The sequence below is a fragment of the Corvus cornix genome, chromosome 1 (genome assembly GCF_000738735.6).
Source record: "Corvus cornix cornix isolate S_Up_H32 chromosome 1, ASM73873v5, whole genome shotgun sequence".
Classification (NCBI taxonomy): domain Eukaryota; kingdom Metazoa; phylum Chordata; class Aves; order Passeriformes; family Corvidae; genus Corvus; species Corvus cornix.
The window spans coordinates 103,824,196-103,838,742 of record NC_046332.1 but is presented as its reverse complement, the minus strand read 5'-3'; the positions used below and the strand labels follow the sequence as shown (position 1 = coordinate 103,838,742).

Sequence of the window (14,547 nt, the reverse complement as noted above, 5' to 3'; positions counted from 1 at the left end):
AAGACAGAATAGATGAAGACTATCCTATCTTTTAAATTTTGATTGGAAGCTGCTGAACTGATTTTAAAAAATGCTGTAAACTATGATTTCTCTTTAAGGATTAGACATATATAGTTGGAAATCAGTGAAATCAGTGTGCTATGGAACTTAGTGGGGCCACTAAGAGTGTTCTGAATCCTTTAGCAAGTTAAATAGTGTATTGAAACAAAACAGTAGCATAGCACATGGCATATTATCTGACAGACTGAACACAAAATGTTTTCCCAACAAGATCAGCCCTTGCTCTTTTTAAAATCAATCTACCAGTCACAAACCCAAAAAGTGAGTAAATAATTTGATTTTAAAAGTAGCAAAGCTAGAAGTAAAAACTTCAAAAGTTTTGTAAATTATTTTAGCAGAAAATTCCTACATAAAAGTCTTACTCCACATTTTTGAGGTTAAATCCATGATACACTGAAAAAAAGAGACATGTTTATAATGAAAACAAATATTCAAACATGTCTATCTCCCTGCTGAAGTACTGTGTCCATGGAAAACACACCAATACCATGCAGGCAGCATAATGGTAAAAGTTTTTATTATCTTTTTAAAAAGAAATTGACAAAAAAGCTGTATGTTCTGTACAGACCATAGGATAAGCTCACAAAAACATCACTACTCAGGAAAATCACATGTATTTTAAACTTTTCACTAATCATTCATTTTACTATTTAGGGACACATATTTAAGTCTGATTGAAGCTGGTGAGATTTAGTGCACAAAGTCATTTCCTGAGTGGGGATGTATTTGGCTCATGTTTACTTGATCAGAAGCAGTTCTCAACAGTTTCTTTTTCTAGAAATAAAACTTTCTTTTCTTTGTGAGGCTGAACAATATCTTATTAATAGGAACTGCACACTTAATAAAACAGAAAAGCTACAAAAATTGTGTAAAATCTGATTGTTATCAAAAGTAACAACAAATTTTCTGCAAAACCTTCAGCTGTTCAAATGACCTGCTTTTGTATCCGACATTAAAACTGCAGTGATCAAATTTGTTTCTTTCCTTAAACTCAAGTTTCATTTGCTTGTTACCTCTCCTAACAACTCTGTTTTTAACCCATATGGATTCCCTAATCTCTTTTCCATGTGGAGGACACTCAGGAAAATTTTTATCTATATGTGAACAGGAGCTTTCCAAGGCCAATTAACAGCAACTATATAACAGCTAGAAGCCAGTAAGAGCATGAAAGAGAAATATCTTTGTTAACATTGTCAAAAAATGTCAGAAGATTCCAATAAAGAAATTACAGAGGGCCCTATTAACCTCTCATGAAGGAGGACTGAGAAAATTTTTCTAAAAAAATTGACACCATCACAAAATTAAAGATAAGTATATGTTAAAAACAATTATTTCTCTAGACCTGGGAACTCTCTTTGACCTTCTTTAATGGGTCACCATAAGGCAGAAGAGTGTAATTGTCATTTTCCAGATTTCTGTGAAACCCTAAGGTCATGCCTACCCACAAACCTTATGTTAACAAATGCCATGTGGGAAACTTCAGAATGTAATGTTGAAATGGTAATATTTTTAGAAAATACACTTAAATGAAAACGGACTTGATGATGTGAATTCATTAAAAAGGAAGTGAGATCAAAAGCAAAAGGCTGTAAAACAAATGTGTTAAATAATGACTGATTTCCAGTGGAGTCTTTGACCGATGTCTTTATGACCCTTTCTGCTAACAGAACAAAAAAGCTAAAAAAGCTATCCTATAACAAAATAATGGATTCAGCAGTCCTTGAAGAAGAAATGTGTTCTTCTTCACTCTGGACCACCTGTATTAAAATTTAATGTCTGTAACAGTGAGTACATCTCTGTTAATGGAACTGACTGCAGACACCAATGGTAATACCTGAAATACTGCAGTAATAAAACTGGTATATCAATTTTGAAAACTTAGCAGTTATTTTGCACAGAATGGGCATGGTTAGAAAACACTTGAAAACATTTTGAAATCAAAAGGATACTGAAGAATTTTCAGCAGGATGGTGTACTTTTGCAGAAAGGGTGCATTTTTTGAAAATGCAACCTTTAATGTTGTGCAAACACATTGCTCCAGGTCCTGAGGATACTTTACACAGCAGAATTTCAATTTATATCAAGGTTCCCAGGTGATTTTGGTGCTTGGCCGCATGATGTGCTAAATCTATGCTTCCTCATAAATTACATCTATTTTCTTCATAAAGGGATATGATGACAGGATTGTTATAACAACTCTAACATATAGCTTGTGCTCACTTTAAAAACTGAAGTAACATAACAGGTAGGTAGAAAAAATATTCAAGTGTGTGCTCAGCTAATGCTACAGCAGTCAAAATACCTTTTTTAAACATAAGATTTCCTCTCCATTTTCTTCTATAGCCTAACAACTCTATGTATGTACAATTTTATACTTGGCAACAGAAAATCATTTCTCCCTGTCTAAGCTGAAACAAGTTACCATACTAGCTAAAGGAAGAGTTCCAACAGTTTCAAGGGCAAAATAAGCTGGAGTACAAGGGTTTGAGCATCAAAATTCTCACCAGAAATTGTTTCTGAATTCTCATCCTAAATAAGCCAAAATCCAAGATGTGGACGTAGCACAAATACATGAGTGTTAACATGCAAAATTCCTTCTTAAACAACCTATGATCTAAAATAAAGAGGAACTGCTATACATAAAAAGCCACCACTTGCAATACAGGAAGTTACAGGAGGTTAATATAGTATTACCAAAAAAAAAAGCACACTGTCATTAGTCATACTTCAATTCTGGGACTAACGAAAAACTAAAGAGTTTTAGAGAGCACTGCAGCATGAAAGCACCATGTCATTTCTTGGTAAATCTGAAGAGATCATTATTATACCTAGGAAATTTTTTCCAAAGCTGAATTCCAAAACTTACGCAAGTCTTGCCCTTAAAATGAGAGAACATTTCCATTCTGTATTTTTAGTAAAAAAATACGAGCTTCTGGTATATGCTTTTTTCAACAAAATGATACTGAAACAGATTCTGGAAAACTAAGCTGATAGAAAAATAGAATTTATATTCAGAAAACCCATCAATTTTAAACTGGTCTTACCTATCATAGTAAGTTTATTTTTTCTTTCCTATAATAAGAGTAAGCTCTTAGGTTGAAATTGGACTAAAGTAGTATTGAATTCTTAGCAAAATCAATGGCCACCAGAAATATTTTCATGGTTAAAAACAAAAGCAGATGCATGAAAATCTTAAAATCAACAAATGGTGATTATCTTTACAAGATCAATGCTGTACCATATGTCGGTGTGCTCTCTCTCCTTCCAGGACCACTTGTTCTTCCTTTCTCATATTCATAGCAGTACAAAACTGCGTCTTCTTCAACCACATTAAAGCGTTTCCGATACTCCTGGTCCAGAAATGAGTTTGGAGATTCAGATCCTGTATGAACCGGTTTGCCCACTATATGTCTGCCAACATCGTCACAGGGGAGATTTCCCTTTTCATCCCTTTAGTTAAAAAGAGAAGTTTTTAATATATTGAGATAAGACACTGATTTTTTTTAACTGTGAATATTTCAATAAACATGGGCCTATGTCAATATTTCATACACTCAGATGAAATCCACCCCACATCAGGATCACACGGCATATATGCATATGTATGCATTTATATGCCAGTTACCTCACACGTCTGTTTGTTCAATTCTTTACAGATTTATCCATCTCATTGGTTTCTCTTGAAAAGAATTATAGAAATAAAACTGATGTGCAGTAACTCTTTTTATTTTTCTTGGTTTTTCTGGAATATACCTAGCATTTTGTGATTTAGGGCAGAGGAATAATGTTGGCCTTACATTTTTATACTTGCGTTTTTAAATACATCAGATAGTTTTACACCATGGCTACATGGCAAGCATGAGCAAACCCAATCTGGTTCCTTACACTTTAACCCCAGATCAAGAAGAACCAGGTACAGAAGATATACAGACACCTGACATAGTTTTACACAATCATTTCAGGTCTAGAAGTTGTATACATACATCCATGCAGTTTCAAATACAGTGTGCAGCACCTCCTTATCAGCTGCTACCCCAGGACAGTGCTCACTTTGCAGTTTGTGTCAGGTCCTCAAGATCATTTTGCTTTCCTGCACCCCTGCCCCATTCTTTGAAAATGGAAATTACTCAAAGGCATCAAACAAGAGAGCAAGCTGTGCTGGGTAAGGAGTCCTTTCTCGTACTACATGAACCAGGGCTCATCTACTAAACATGCTGGTAGAGCTGTGCCTGAAGATGGCTGCAAAAGACCTGACCAGACAGTTATTTCTGGGTAGCAAAATGCCCAAGAGGTAATCAAGAGAGAAGCTGTGCCATATGCTCCTGTTGGAGTCCTTCAGCCCCTCTGGACTCCCAGCTGAGTTCCAAGCTGGCCAGCTGACCCTTACTTCCCTTGGCACCTTGAGACTCCATCTGAGGACCAAGCAAAGTCTCCTCATGGGACCCAGGCAGCCACGAGGGATGAGAAAAGGCACCATCACAAACCCCCACTGATCACTACACTCACTTTGGCAAGCTGCTTTCTCAAAGCAGGGATGGTGTTGGCTTAGTGAGGAGGGCTGGTGCAGCCCCAAGAGGGCTGTGGGCTCTCCTCCAGTCAAAGAGAGACTTTGTGTGGTGACAGAGCTGGGGACCCCAGCAGGTAACATGATGGAGACTGACATAAACGAGCCAGGTACAACCACCATCAGGGGCTGGCACAAGGAAGGCAGGGCAGCCTGACCTAGAGGGATCTTTAGTGCAAGCATGGAATTAAGTACAGAGCCAGGCAAACACCCTTTGCCACAGCCCTCTGGAGATGAGGGCTCCAGTTCTCATCCCCAAAGGTACTTGGTAAATATGAACAGGCACTAAGATACAACAGCAATCCTAAGTAAACAGCACATGGGAAGTGTTGCTCCCTTTTATCCATGCCATCCATGTGAGGCTATGTCAGCAGCTGTACTGTCTCTGGGCATGATCACCAAGGCTTTGGGCTTTACAATTTACATAAAAATATCAAGTCCTTTCCTCTGTTCCAGGAAAAAAAAAGAGGGCTTGTTTGTTTGCTATTTTTCTTTTGGAATGGCAACAACAAACTGAGAAACAGATGTTGAGCAGTTTGATAATACCCAAAATATACACATGATTTAATATAGTTAATCATGGACAAAAAACCTGATGAAATGCCCAAACAAATTATTCAGAAACACTGCACCCTGTGTGACAGGTGAAATCAAGAATAGTCCATTTGGATTAAGCTGATAAAAAAATTCAAATGTACACAGCTTTATCTCTCTACAAGACTACCGCTTCTACTAATATGTATTATAAGATTTAATCAGAATTGGTCCAAACTACTGCATTATCATAATGATTTAAGAGATGGTATTAATAAATAATCAAAATCCATTTGGAAGATCTCAATTTTTAGAGCAGAACTCAAAAACTGAAGAGCAGTGAATGTTCACCAAAAATACTTCAAAAATGAGGATGCACTTCTTTTCAAATGAAAGTGTTTTTGTGACGGTAAACAGAATCTGAAGCAGTACAAAGATACTGGTCCTTTTAAGATAATATAGTTTCAGGAGCACTAGGTCTTTACCATATGACTACTGCATTCAAAGAGAAACACACCTAAGACTATGTTTTGGTTGGGTTTTTCTTCCCCACAGCTTTTTTTTATGTTAATGGATTAGAATTAAATACTTGGTTCTTTTCTGTCAATTTTCTTAAAACCATGTCCTTAAAACATTTATGTGAGCATAACAAAGAACTGTTATCAGGGAGATAAAATAAATGTTCAATTCCTGTGCACAATTCAAGTGTCATGACTGAGAATGTCTTTATTTAATTAAAAGAAAAAATAACAGTTACAGTAAACTAGAGTATGTGTAAGTTCAACTGAGTTATACATGTCACATTTGAAAGAATTTTTTTTTTCTATGAGAAATAGAAGCCAAGCCAGGTACAGATGAGGCAGGGATAAGGAAGGAACATGGGACACAGCTTAAGGCTTTACAAAAGGCTTGTGAATCCTCATGAAGTCAAAATCACACTTTTACCCTGGAAGGTTTTTCATATCTCTAAAGAGTAAGAAATTATCATAGAATCACAACTTCTCCTCCCCACTAGGCAATTTAATTTGCCATATACCTCACTCTTGGACAACCCCCTGGAAAGTCCTGTCAGTATCAGGTTATACATCTTATTAAATGGCTAGAGGAGTTGCTGATAAGAAAGTGTAAGAAAAACTCAGCCTCAAGAAGCTCAGGTACAAGAAAGAACATGCTGCCCTTTTCCAAGAAAGGTAACTAAAAGAAAACAAGAAGTAATTTAGAAATACAGTAACTGGACATATGATAGCCTGTGTCTAAGAATATGGAAGCTTTAGGAATTCTGATTCCTCTTAAATACATTCCTAGACCTCTACGTAGCCACTTCTGTATTACAAATAATACAAATTCTCTCAGAATTTTAGGAAAGCAACATCTGTGTACATTACAGAATTATACTGAATCATTTGTGGCCGTGTCAAGGTAGGTTAATGAATCTGCAAGGAGGATCTGCTGCTCTTCTGGCTCAGCAAGCCCAGAGGCCTGGGAGAGACAAAAATGCCTGTTCCAGGTGGCAGGTCAGAGCAGCAGGTATATTGACAGGGAACAGCATGGTCACTGCACAGTCTAGCAGAGTGGCCACTAAAACACAAGCCTGAAATTTGCTCTAATACTATCTAATCAAACCTATCTAAGAAAGAAAACGCTATGGCAGGACTGAACAGTGCTGTTGTTAAACGTAAAGTTTCTTGCATTTAACTCAGACTCCCTAATCATCATTATTATTGGGCAAAGGGACAGATATGAGCTCCTTTCCTAGTTACAGATTCAAGGTTTCAGGTAACTTTTGCTCTTCTGAAAGAGGATGAGACTGTTATAGTCAATTGATTACCCCATATTTGAGAAAATAGGGTACCGAACCTTGTTTTCTAAAGGCTACTGTCCATTTTGTAGACAAGATACTGATTCAGAACACTGTGGGTCTGATTCAACACATCTACCCTTAATAACCAGTTTACCTGCAAAATACAGTATTAATACAGTACTATCTGCAGGGCAGATAATAAATAGTATGAACAGAATGGTCAGTTACTTCAAAAATACATTTTATATCAAATTGTATTGTGAAATGATCTTTTTTACCTTGGAACATAAGGTTCTGTTGGAGGAGGGGGTATGTAGAGATCCTGAAGAGCAGAGCTGTCTCTTTTTGTAGGTGTGCTGATAGTGCTGGATGGAGTAGCAACACTGCTTGTAGGGCTTCTAGGAATAAGAGGCTGGTTCAAAAGAGAGAGAGAAATAATCAAGATTACATTTTAATCAAGATTATCCTTATACATTATACATTTTTATTTGTAAAAGCCAAAACCAGACTATAGTTCAGAAAGCTAAAGAAATAGTAAGCAGGTCTAATGTTTTGTGTGCTTTTAAACTAAAAAGCCACTCATGCTAAGAAGACAGATCTACGAATGGACATGTATTGTGCTTATAAAATTGACTCCTTTGATTACATCTTTTTCCCTTTAGCACAGCAAGTTTATTGCCAATGCCCATAAAATTAGTGATCACTAGAGCTACTGGTGAAATCTTAATGAGTAAATAACATACAGAATCCAGTTAATTCCTTAATTAAACTAACACTGCAAAGAAAAAGTCTAGTGTTTACTGCAAAAGGTGCATAAGTAGGCATTAAATTGAATGTCAAGTCCTCCCATCTGCTCTACAGCTTAAGAATTAAGTGTAAAAGCTTCCATTTATGCCTGCAGATGCTGTTAAATCAGGTACTGCATCCTCAGAGCACACGCGCTATGAGAGAATCAACTGGAGATTATTATTATTCTTCATTCCCCTGGGCACACTCCTCACAAAATAACATTTACTCACAGGTAAATAAACTGTACCCTCCTTGCAAAATAATCATGTATTCTAGCTATCACTCCAGTCCAGATAGGATCCTTCCTCTTAATCACATCTCGCTCTCTATCTCATGAATTAAGCACACCTTTTTCTTCCTTAATTTAACTATCTTTATTAAATCACTGTAGGGCTGAAAATCATAGCAAGATTTTCTAACTCTCCACACAGATGCAGAAAAATCAAATGAGAAGAAAAGTTTGATTGTTTTAGTCCACTTAATAACATGTCTGTCTAAAAACAAAAGCCTTGTGTGGCTTGGTTTGTGTGATAGCTAAACTCAGACAGAAGAAAAAGAGCAGAACAGCAAGCAAAAGAGTAGCTTCATACATCCTAAAAAGAATCTAATATTAAAATATACTAAGCTTTGCTTAGAGTTTTTTTTCTCCTCCACCTTTTTGTAAGTTTACTCCTTGAAGAAAGAAGTGCTGGGATGATAAAGTGAGAGTTCACTATACCTGTAATTTCTGGCCATAGTAACTACTTGAAGACACAAACATTCCACATTGTATTGATGGCAGAGAAGCTCTAAATGTGGACTGAATGGGTGCATAGAAAGATCCTTCTCCCAGCACTATTAACAATACTTTTTGACAGACCAAAAGGGCATTCTTGTGCAGAATAATCAGTTCTCATTTTCTAGATATTAATCTTGACACTGTAGCAGACAACCCCAAAAGTTTAAAGCAGGAACATTGTCAGAATATTGGCCTTTGTCAGCTCATGATAAGCCATTCGAATCTATGCCTATCAAGCCAAGGCCCCACCACGTTATGTTTTTACCATCTGTATGCAGGAACAATGAATATCACCTAGAAAACCTCATCCTTTGGCCAGTTACTGCCTTGTTTTAGGAACAGAGCTGCGTTAGATGTTATTTATCTCTAACACAATAAAATGCATGCTCAAAATTTGCTTGTTAAAACTTTGCAAGTCCACCTTTAGAGCAACTATAAACTGACAGAAGTTTTTTGGTTTTGAATGTTCAAAATCTGTCTCCTATAAACAGTGATACTGCTTAATTCTTTCCTTGTTCATTAGAGTTAATGTGAGTATTCTACAGCCAGGCCAAGGAAAGACTGCCAGTATTTACAGGAAGAGAGGGAGAAAGACACACACAAAAAACCAGACAGGTAAAAGACTTTACAACCACTAAAAACAAGACAAGTCTGCAAAAATAAGAATAAAGTTGGTGGTAAAAACAGGTCAAAAAAACCCAAAACGATAAAAAACGCCCTGAACGTCACCCCTCCCTCTTTCAGAGAAACAAAAATCTTATCCCTTAAATTTTCATCTGTGACACTGTAGCCATAGATGTTTTTGAACCACTCACTAATACAACACTGTTTGTTACCTTTCTGATACCTTGCACTTCTACAACAAGAACACTTTGTGGCTTGCTGGGTAGCCTGTTCAATTAATTTTCATTGTAAACCACGAGGATTCTGTCACCTAGATCCTGTTTACACTGTTAAGCCCAAGCTGTTTGCTCATGGCTCATACCAGCAGAAGCACTGAAAGAAAGACAAACTGTGTAGATGGGTTTGCTCTTCTCTATTTAGAGGAAGAAGACAACCCTTTATTTACCTCCATGAAAAGGCAAGTAAGAGGAAAGGGGGCCTTAGAGACTGGAATGGTGGCAGTCAATAGGAGCTTATAGTTTATATTATGTAGGGAAAATCATGCCCAAGCATAAAATTATCTGGACTTAGAAGGGTTTGACGTGCCCCTGGTGGTCCTGACAAGCTGCTGGAGGGCTAGAGGACACAGGTAAAGAATTTCCCTTGTGTTACAGCCTAGAATACCTGGCTGCAACTATTTAAATTCTAATGATATTGCCCTAATTTTGGTATTACACACGGTCCTGACATACAAGTCAGTTTGTCCTCCAGGCAATTTGCTGGTTGATCCTGGAAATCAGTTTGGGTTTGTACATCTTTGACAAATGCATATTTCAGTTTATATTTCAGCACAGGAAGGTGGTTAAAACAGCGAGTGCAGTAGGAAGAAATGGTTCAGTCTAACACAGAAAGCCACATGCTATCCAACTTACTGAAGGCAAGTGTTCCCCTGCCAGACACTTTCAGAGGTGAAGATACAGTGTAACTGGGGACACCCTGAATGACTGTGGTACCCCACAGGACTGCAAAGTGCATTTACCTTCCCAGGGCACCTGGACCTCTCAGGGGCATAGAAATTGTAATACAATCCAATCCAAGTGGAGGTACAATCCTGTAGGATTGTCTCAAAACATACTAGGATGTCTCATATATCTTTCGTAGTTCTTTAGCATTGCCAAATTCAACTCTCTTCTTATTTCTCCAGAAACAGAAAAACTGTCTAACTAGGTAAAAAAGGGAAATCCAAACTTAAAAATAGGTCACCACCCCCTTTTTTTTTAAAAAAAAAGGTATTTATCATGACTACACCAGTAAATCAGTAAGAATTTTTACATGGTAAAAACATTCAAATGGTCTTTCCTGACAGTGGCTCAACACTGAGAGCACTGTTGTAGCTAACACTTTGTGCTGTGGAAGTTCAGCTTTCATTTCTATATACAGAATTAAAAATTCTTCAGACCCCTCTGGTTGAGAAGAAAGCCTTCAGAACATGGTCTAGAGGTATGGTACATCTACAAGGCATTTTGCATTGAAATTTAGAGACCTCAGCTGTTCACTTCAAGACAATCTGGTCGCCTGCAAGTAACCAGCGCATGTAGCTTTCAATTTCAATGGCAGCCACTCAGTGGGCCACACGCAGGCACATTGGACACAAAAACACATGCAACTCCAATCAAGTATTTCTCAATTGGATGCCTTGGAGATCAGTAATGTCACTGAGTTAATTCTCTTCCAAGGAGCAGAGATTCTCCTGCTGCAGTGCCTTTGGCCAGGGCAAGTGGGATTGCTGAAACAGCAATAAAACTAAAACATTAACAGGTCTAAAGAGTTGAATACCTGGCCCATGGGAAAAGCCTGACAGGAGAAAATTAAGAAGTTACATTAAAGTTATATTAAAATTGGAACTACATAAAAAACGTCCCACAGATGACCCTGCATCAATCTTAATCCACAATGACAGACACAAAATCTGTAATTCAGTATATTTTGGAGTACTATTTCTCAAACATTTTGAATGCACCATCCTCCTTCAGGTCCATTAGTCTTCACAGAGCCTTCCCTAAACTGTCACTTGGCTGGAGAACAGGGGACTGTCTTTACTCACAGCAGCTCAGTTTCTCTAACATGGGGAAAAAGGAAATCCCTGTAAGTATTGACTGACAGCACGCAAGTCCCCTCTCCTTCAGAAGCTGTTCTGTCCCTGGTTGGCTCTACGCTGTGGTCCCCATTTCCCTTCTTGCTAACAGGATCTACTGCCACTTTTTGTACCCCTGGTCCTGAAGGAACTGAGAGGGTGTCCCAGTGAGTCAGCATATTATTTTTGATTTTTTCTATCTAAACAATGAATTTAATGAATATTTAATATATACTACCTAAAATTATTTTTAATGTTTTTAAAACTCTTTGAACCTTTCATTAACTCACTTGGAAGCTGCAATATAAGTTTGAGAAACATTGCTCCAGAAAAAGACACACAATTTTTCAAAATACAAGCAAAACTAAAACAGAAATTTAAATTACATTATCTTTACACAGTATTTGCATCAGTAAGCAGATTATACTACCAATATATTTTTCATATTGGATCAAGGTTACAACAATACATTGAACAAAATGTTTCCCATAAAATAAACCTTTTAGAAGAACAACCATGACATGAAGTAATGAGATTCTGTAACTAATCCAGTCAGAGTTCATTTTAATAGTGCTACAAAGAATGCCCAGCTCCCATGCAGTTAAAAGACAACTAAGTAATTTAAAAGCAAACAAGTTGGTATTTTATTCAAGTTTAATAATTAAAAAGTGTAGGATCATTAGTTCTAGTCATGAACGATGAAAACAGTATATAGCATTGTGTCTAGATGAATGAAGGAGGCAATATAATCAAGTAAGAAAATACATTGAATAAAAATAATAAAAGTAGCATTTTATTTCAAACAAAGGACTTGTTATTGTTGCTGCTGCTTCTTAGGAAAATGAAAAGCTGAATATTTAATAGTAGAAATACGATGCACATCTAACTAATCCAAAACAAACTGTTAAGAAAATTACAGATACTGAGCTGCTGGAGATTTTTAACAGTACATTTTAATCAAATACAAAACAGTACAGGAAACTATTAAGATATACAAAAGATGACATATAAAAGGCTTGGTGAAGGAGGGGTCAGAAGGTTTTTTTCCAAGTCAACACATCAGATGTGGCTGGCAGCTGGACCTGCCCCCGCCTCACTGCCATGAGGAGGAGCCTTCTCACTGACACCGGCCGGTGCATCCCAAATTAACCATGTGAGGCATGGCACATGTTGCTCTGGCTCTCCTTTTCTGTATTAAAAAAAACTGGATGAAGAGTCTTTTTTCTTTTTGAGTAATGAACAAAGCATTTTCCAGAAGGCAAAGGAGGACTTTGCAGCTAGGTTCTTGTTAGTGTGATGACAGTGACTTACACAAAATTTCATATGCACTGAGAATCTTCTCTATTGAACCTTCCACCCTTATTCAAACAGCACTTCAAGGGGCTTTCCTTTGAAACCTCCCCAAAATAACACAAAGTGGAAAGGAGAAATAAAACAGACAATCTAGAGTAGAGGACATTTATTTAAGTTAGGTTTTGAACCAGACAAAAATTTGGAGAGTTCAAAGATAAAGTCACCTCTATGTCAAGCAAGAAAAATTTTAAAAAATAAAGGTTAAAGTTAATTGGTTTGTTCACCATATCCAGTAGCAGTCAGAAATACAAATATTGCAAACTGCAATATCATTCTAGGTTCTCACACAATGGATCAGACTATCAAAAAAATAACTGAAAGGCAAATTTAGTAAGGTTTGTCTTGCAGGCATAACATCTTAATATTTATGGTACAATACCATATTAATGAATACTTTCAATTGCAAAAGGCAACCACTAAATTCCCCAAGGCCACAGCTGCCTAATTCAACTGTTATAAAAGAAATAACAGAGGCTGAAAAATCCCTTGACTTCACAAATTTGGACATGATTCTAAAGTGCATCATGGGAGAACCTTGATTACTTGGATACTGATGGGTATTAAAACAGACAATCAACTGACTGGAAAAAAAACCAAACTCAAAACAACCATCCAAACTGCACTTTCTTTAATCAGGACACAAGGGGGAAAAAAAGGAGTTTTTTGTTTCTGTACTGATTGACCTTAGAGCTGGAATTAAAGTGCTTGTAAATACAAACTCATTATGTAATGGTGCATAGTATAGCCATAGGCTAATTGTATTATTTTACTGTACATCAAGCATTCAATTTCAGTTTCAGGACTGCTACACCAGACGCATAATTCTTCTTCTTTCTTTCTCTCCCCTAACCTTTCATATTTATTCTAAGGATAAAAATATTTATGAAAAGAATAAATATTCTGCTAAAAGAGAAAAAAACCCCAACTCACAAAGAATTAAAAATTATGTAGCCTGCATTTAACTGCTAATTCATGGCAAGACTGCAATGCAAAGGCAGAACTGTTCAAAATAAACAGATGAAAATTCTAAGAAGCATTTATGCCAATTATAAACCAGTTAATATCTGAATGATCTAAAAGCATTTTCCACACTCTGAGACCATGAATGTTTGGCTGGCATATGGCTAATCTGGATACTAACAGTGGACAGAAAGTTCTTAAGCACTTCACTATCAGGGTATAATTTAACTCCTGGGATGCCCTGTCACTCACACACAAACTAGCTCGATACTGGTAGTACCTGCACACTGCCTGAGCTGGAAGACTCATCGAGCACTTTCCCAGCTCACAGGCATATTTAGTATCTCTCCATTAAGCCTAGTTTGTCATGCAGCTGCAAATGGCAAACCTCATGTTCCTATACACAGTTACTGACTGAACAAGCAGAATGTAATTTACCAATAATGCCTCCACATTATTCACTTTAAAATTAAGTTTCAAAGGTTTTCAATTTAAACGTCACAATGTAAATTTTAATGTAAATGAGTCTCCTAATTTAATACACTGAAATATTTACCTTCTACACCTATGGCATCAGCTGTTAAACATATTGATTGGTGGGATGCATACAAAAAAACTCAAGTCTGATTTTGTGTCATCCTGCTTACATTAGGGCAGACCTTCACCTTCTTACCTCACTCATCACAGTATGATTAGGTTGTGACACCACACTTTTCCTGGGTTCACTTTATTTGCAGACACAAAAAGACCACAGCAGTCTTTTTGCTGATCCTGTTTTCTGTTTTATTAGAATTTCATCCCCGTATCTCACTCTATCATCTTTTGAATATTTTGCACTTTAACAGAATTATTACTGAATCATAATTTCCTTACAGCCTGTGTCTGCTGAATAATACATATAGTTCAATTAACTCAGCTCTGGGATGACAGCACAGTTGTAATGTTCTCAATTATTTAAAGACATCCTGATA

The 14,547-nt window shown here is 36.9% G+C and overlaps 1 protein-coding gene across 10 annotated transcripts in view; it reads right to left on the bottom strand.

The window, feature by feature from the left end:
- CNKSR2 (connector enhancer of kinase suppressor of Ras 2) overlaps window positions 1-14,547 on the bottom strand; it is a 208,532-nt gene that overhangs the window by 78,537 nt on the left and 115,448 nt on the right. For all 10 annotated transcript variants that reach the window (XM_039551421.1, XM_039551425.1, XM_039551438.1 and 7 more), the window contains 2 exons: window positions 7,238-7,371; window positions 3,299-3,510 (listed from right to left, as the gene is read on the bottom strand). In XM_039551421.1, coding sequence (XP_039407355.1) covers window positions 3,299-3,510; window positions 7,238-7,371 — 346 coding nt within the window. The remainder of the gene's footprint in view (window positions 1-3,298; window positions 3,511-7,237; window positions 7,372-14,547) is intronic.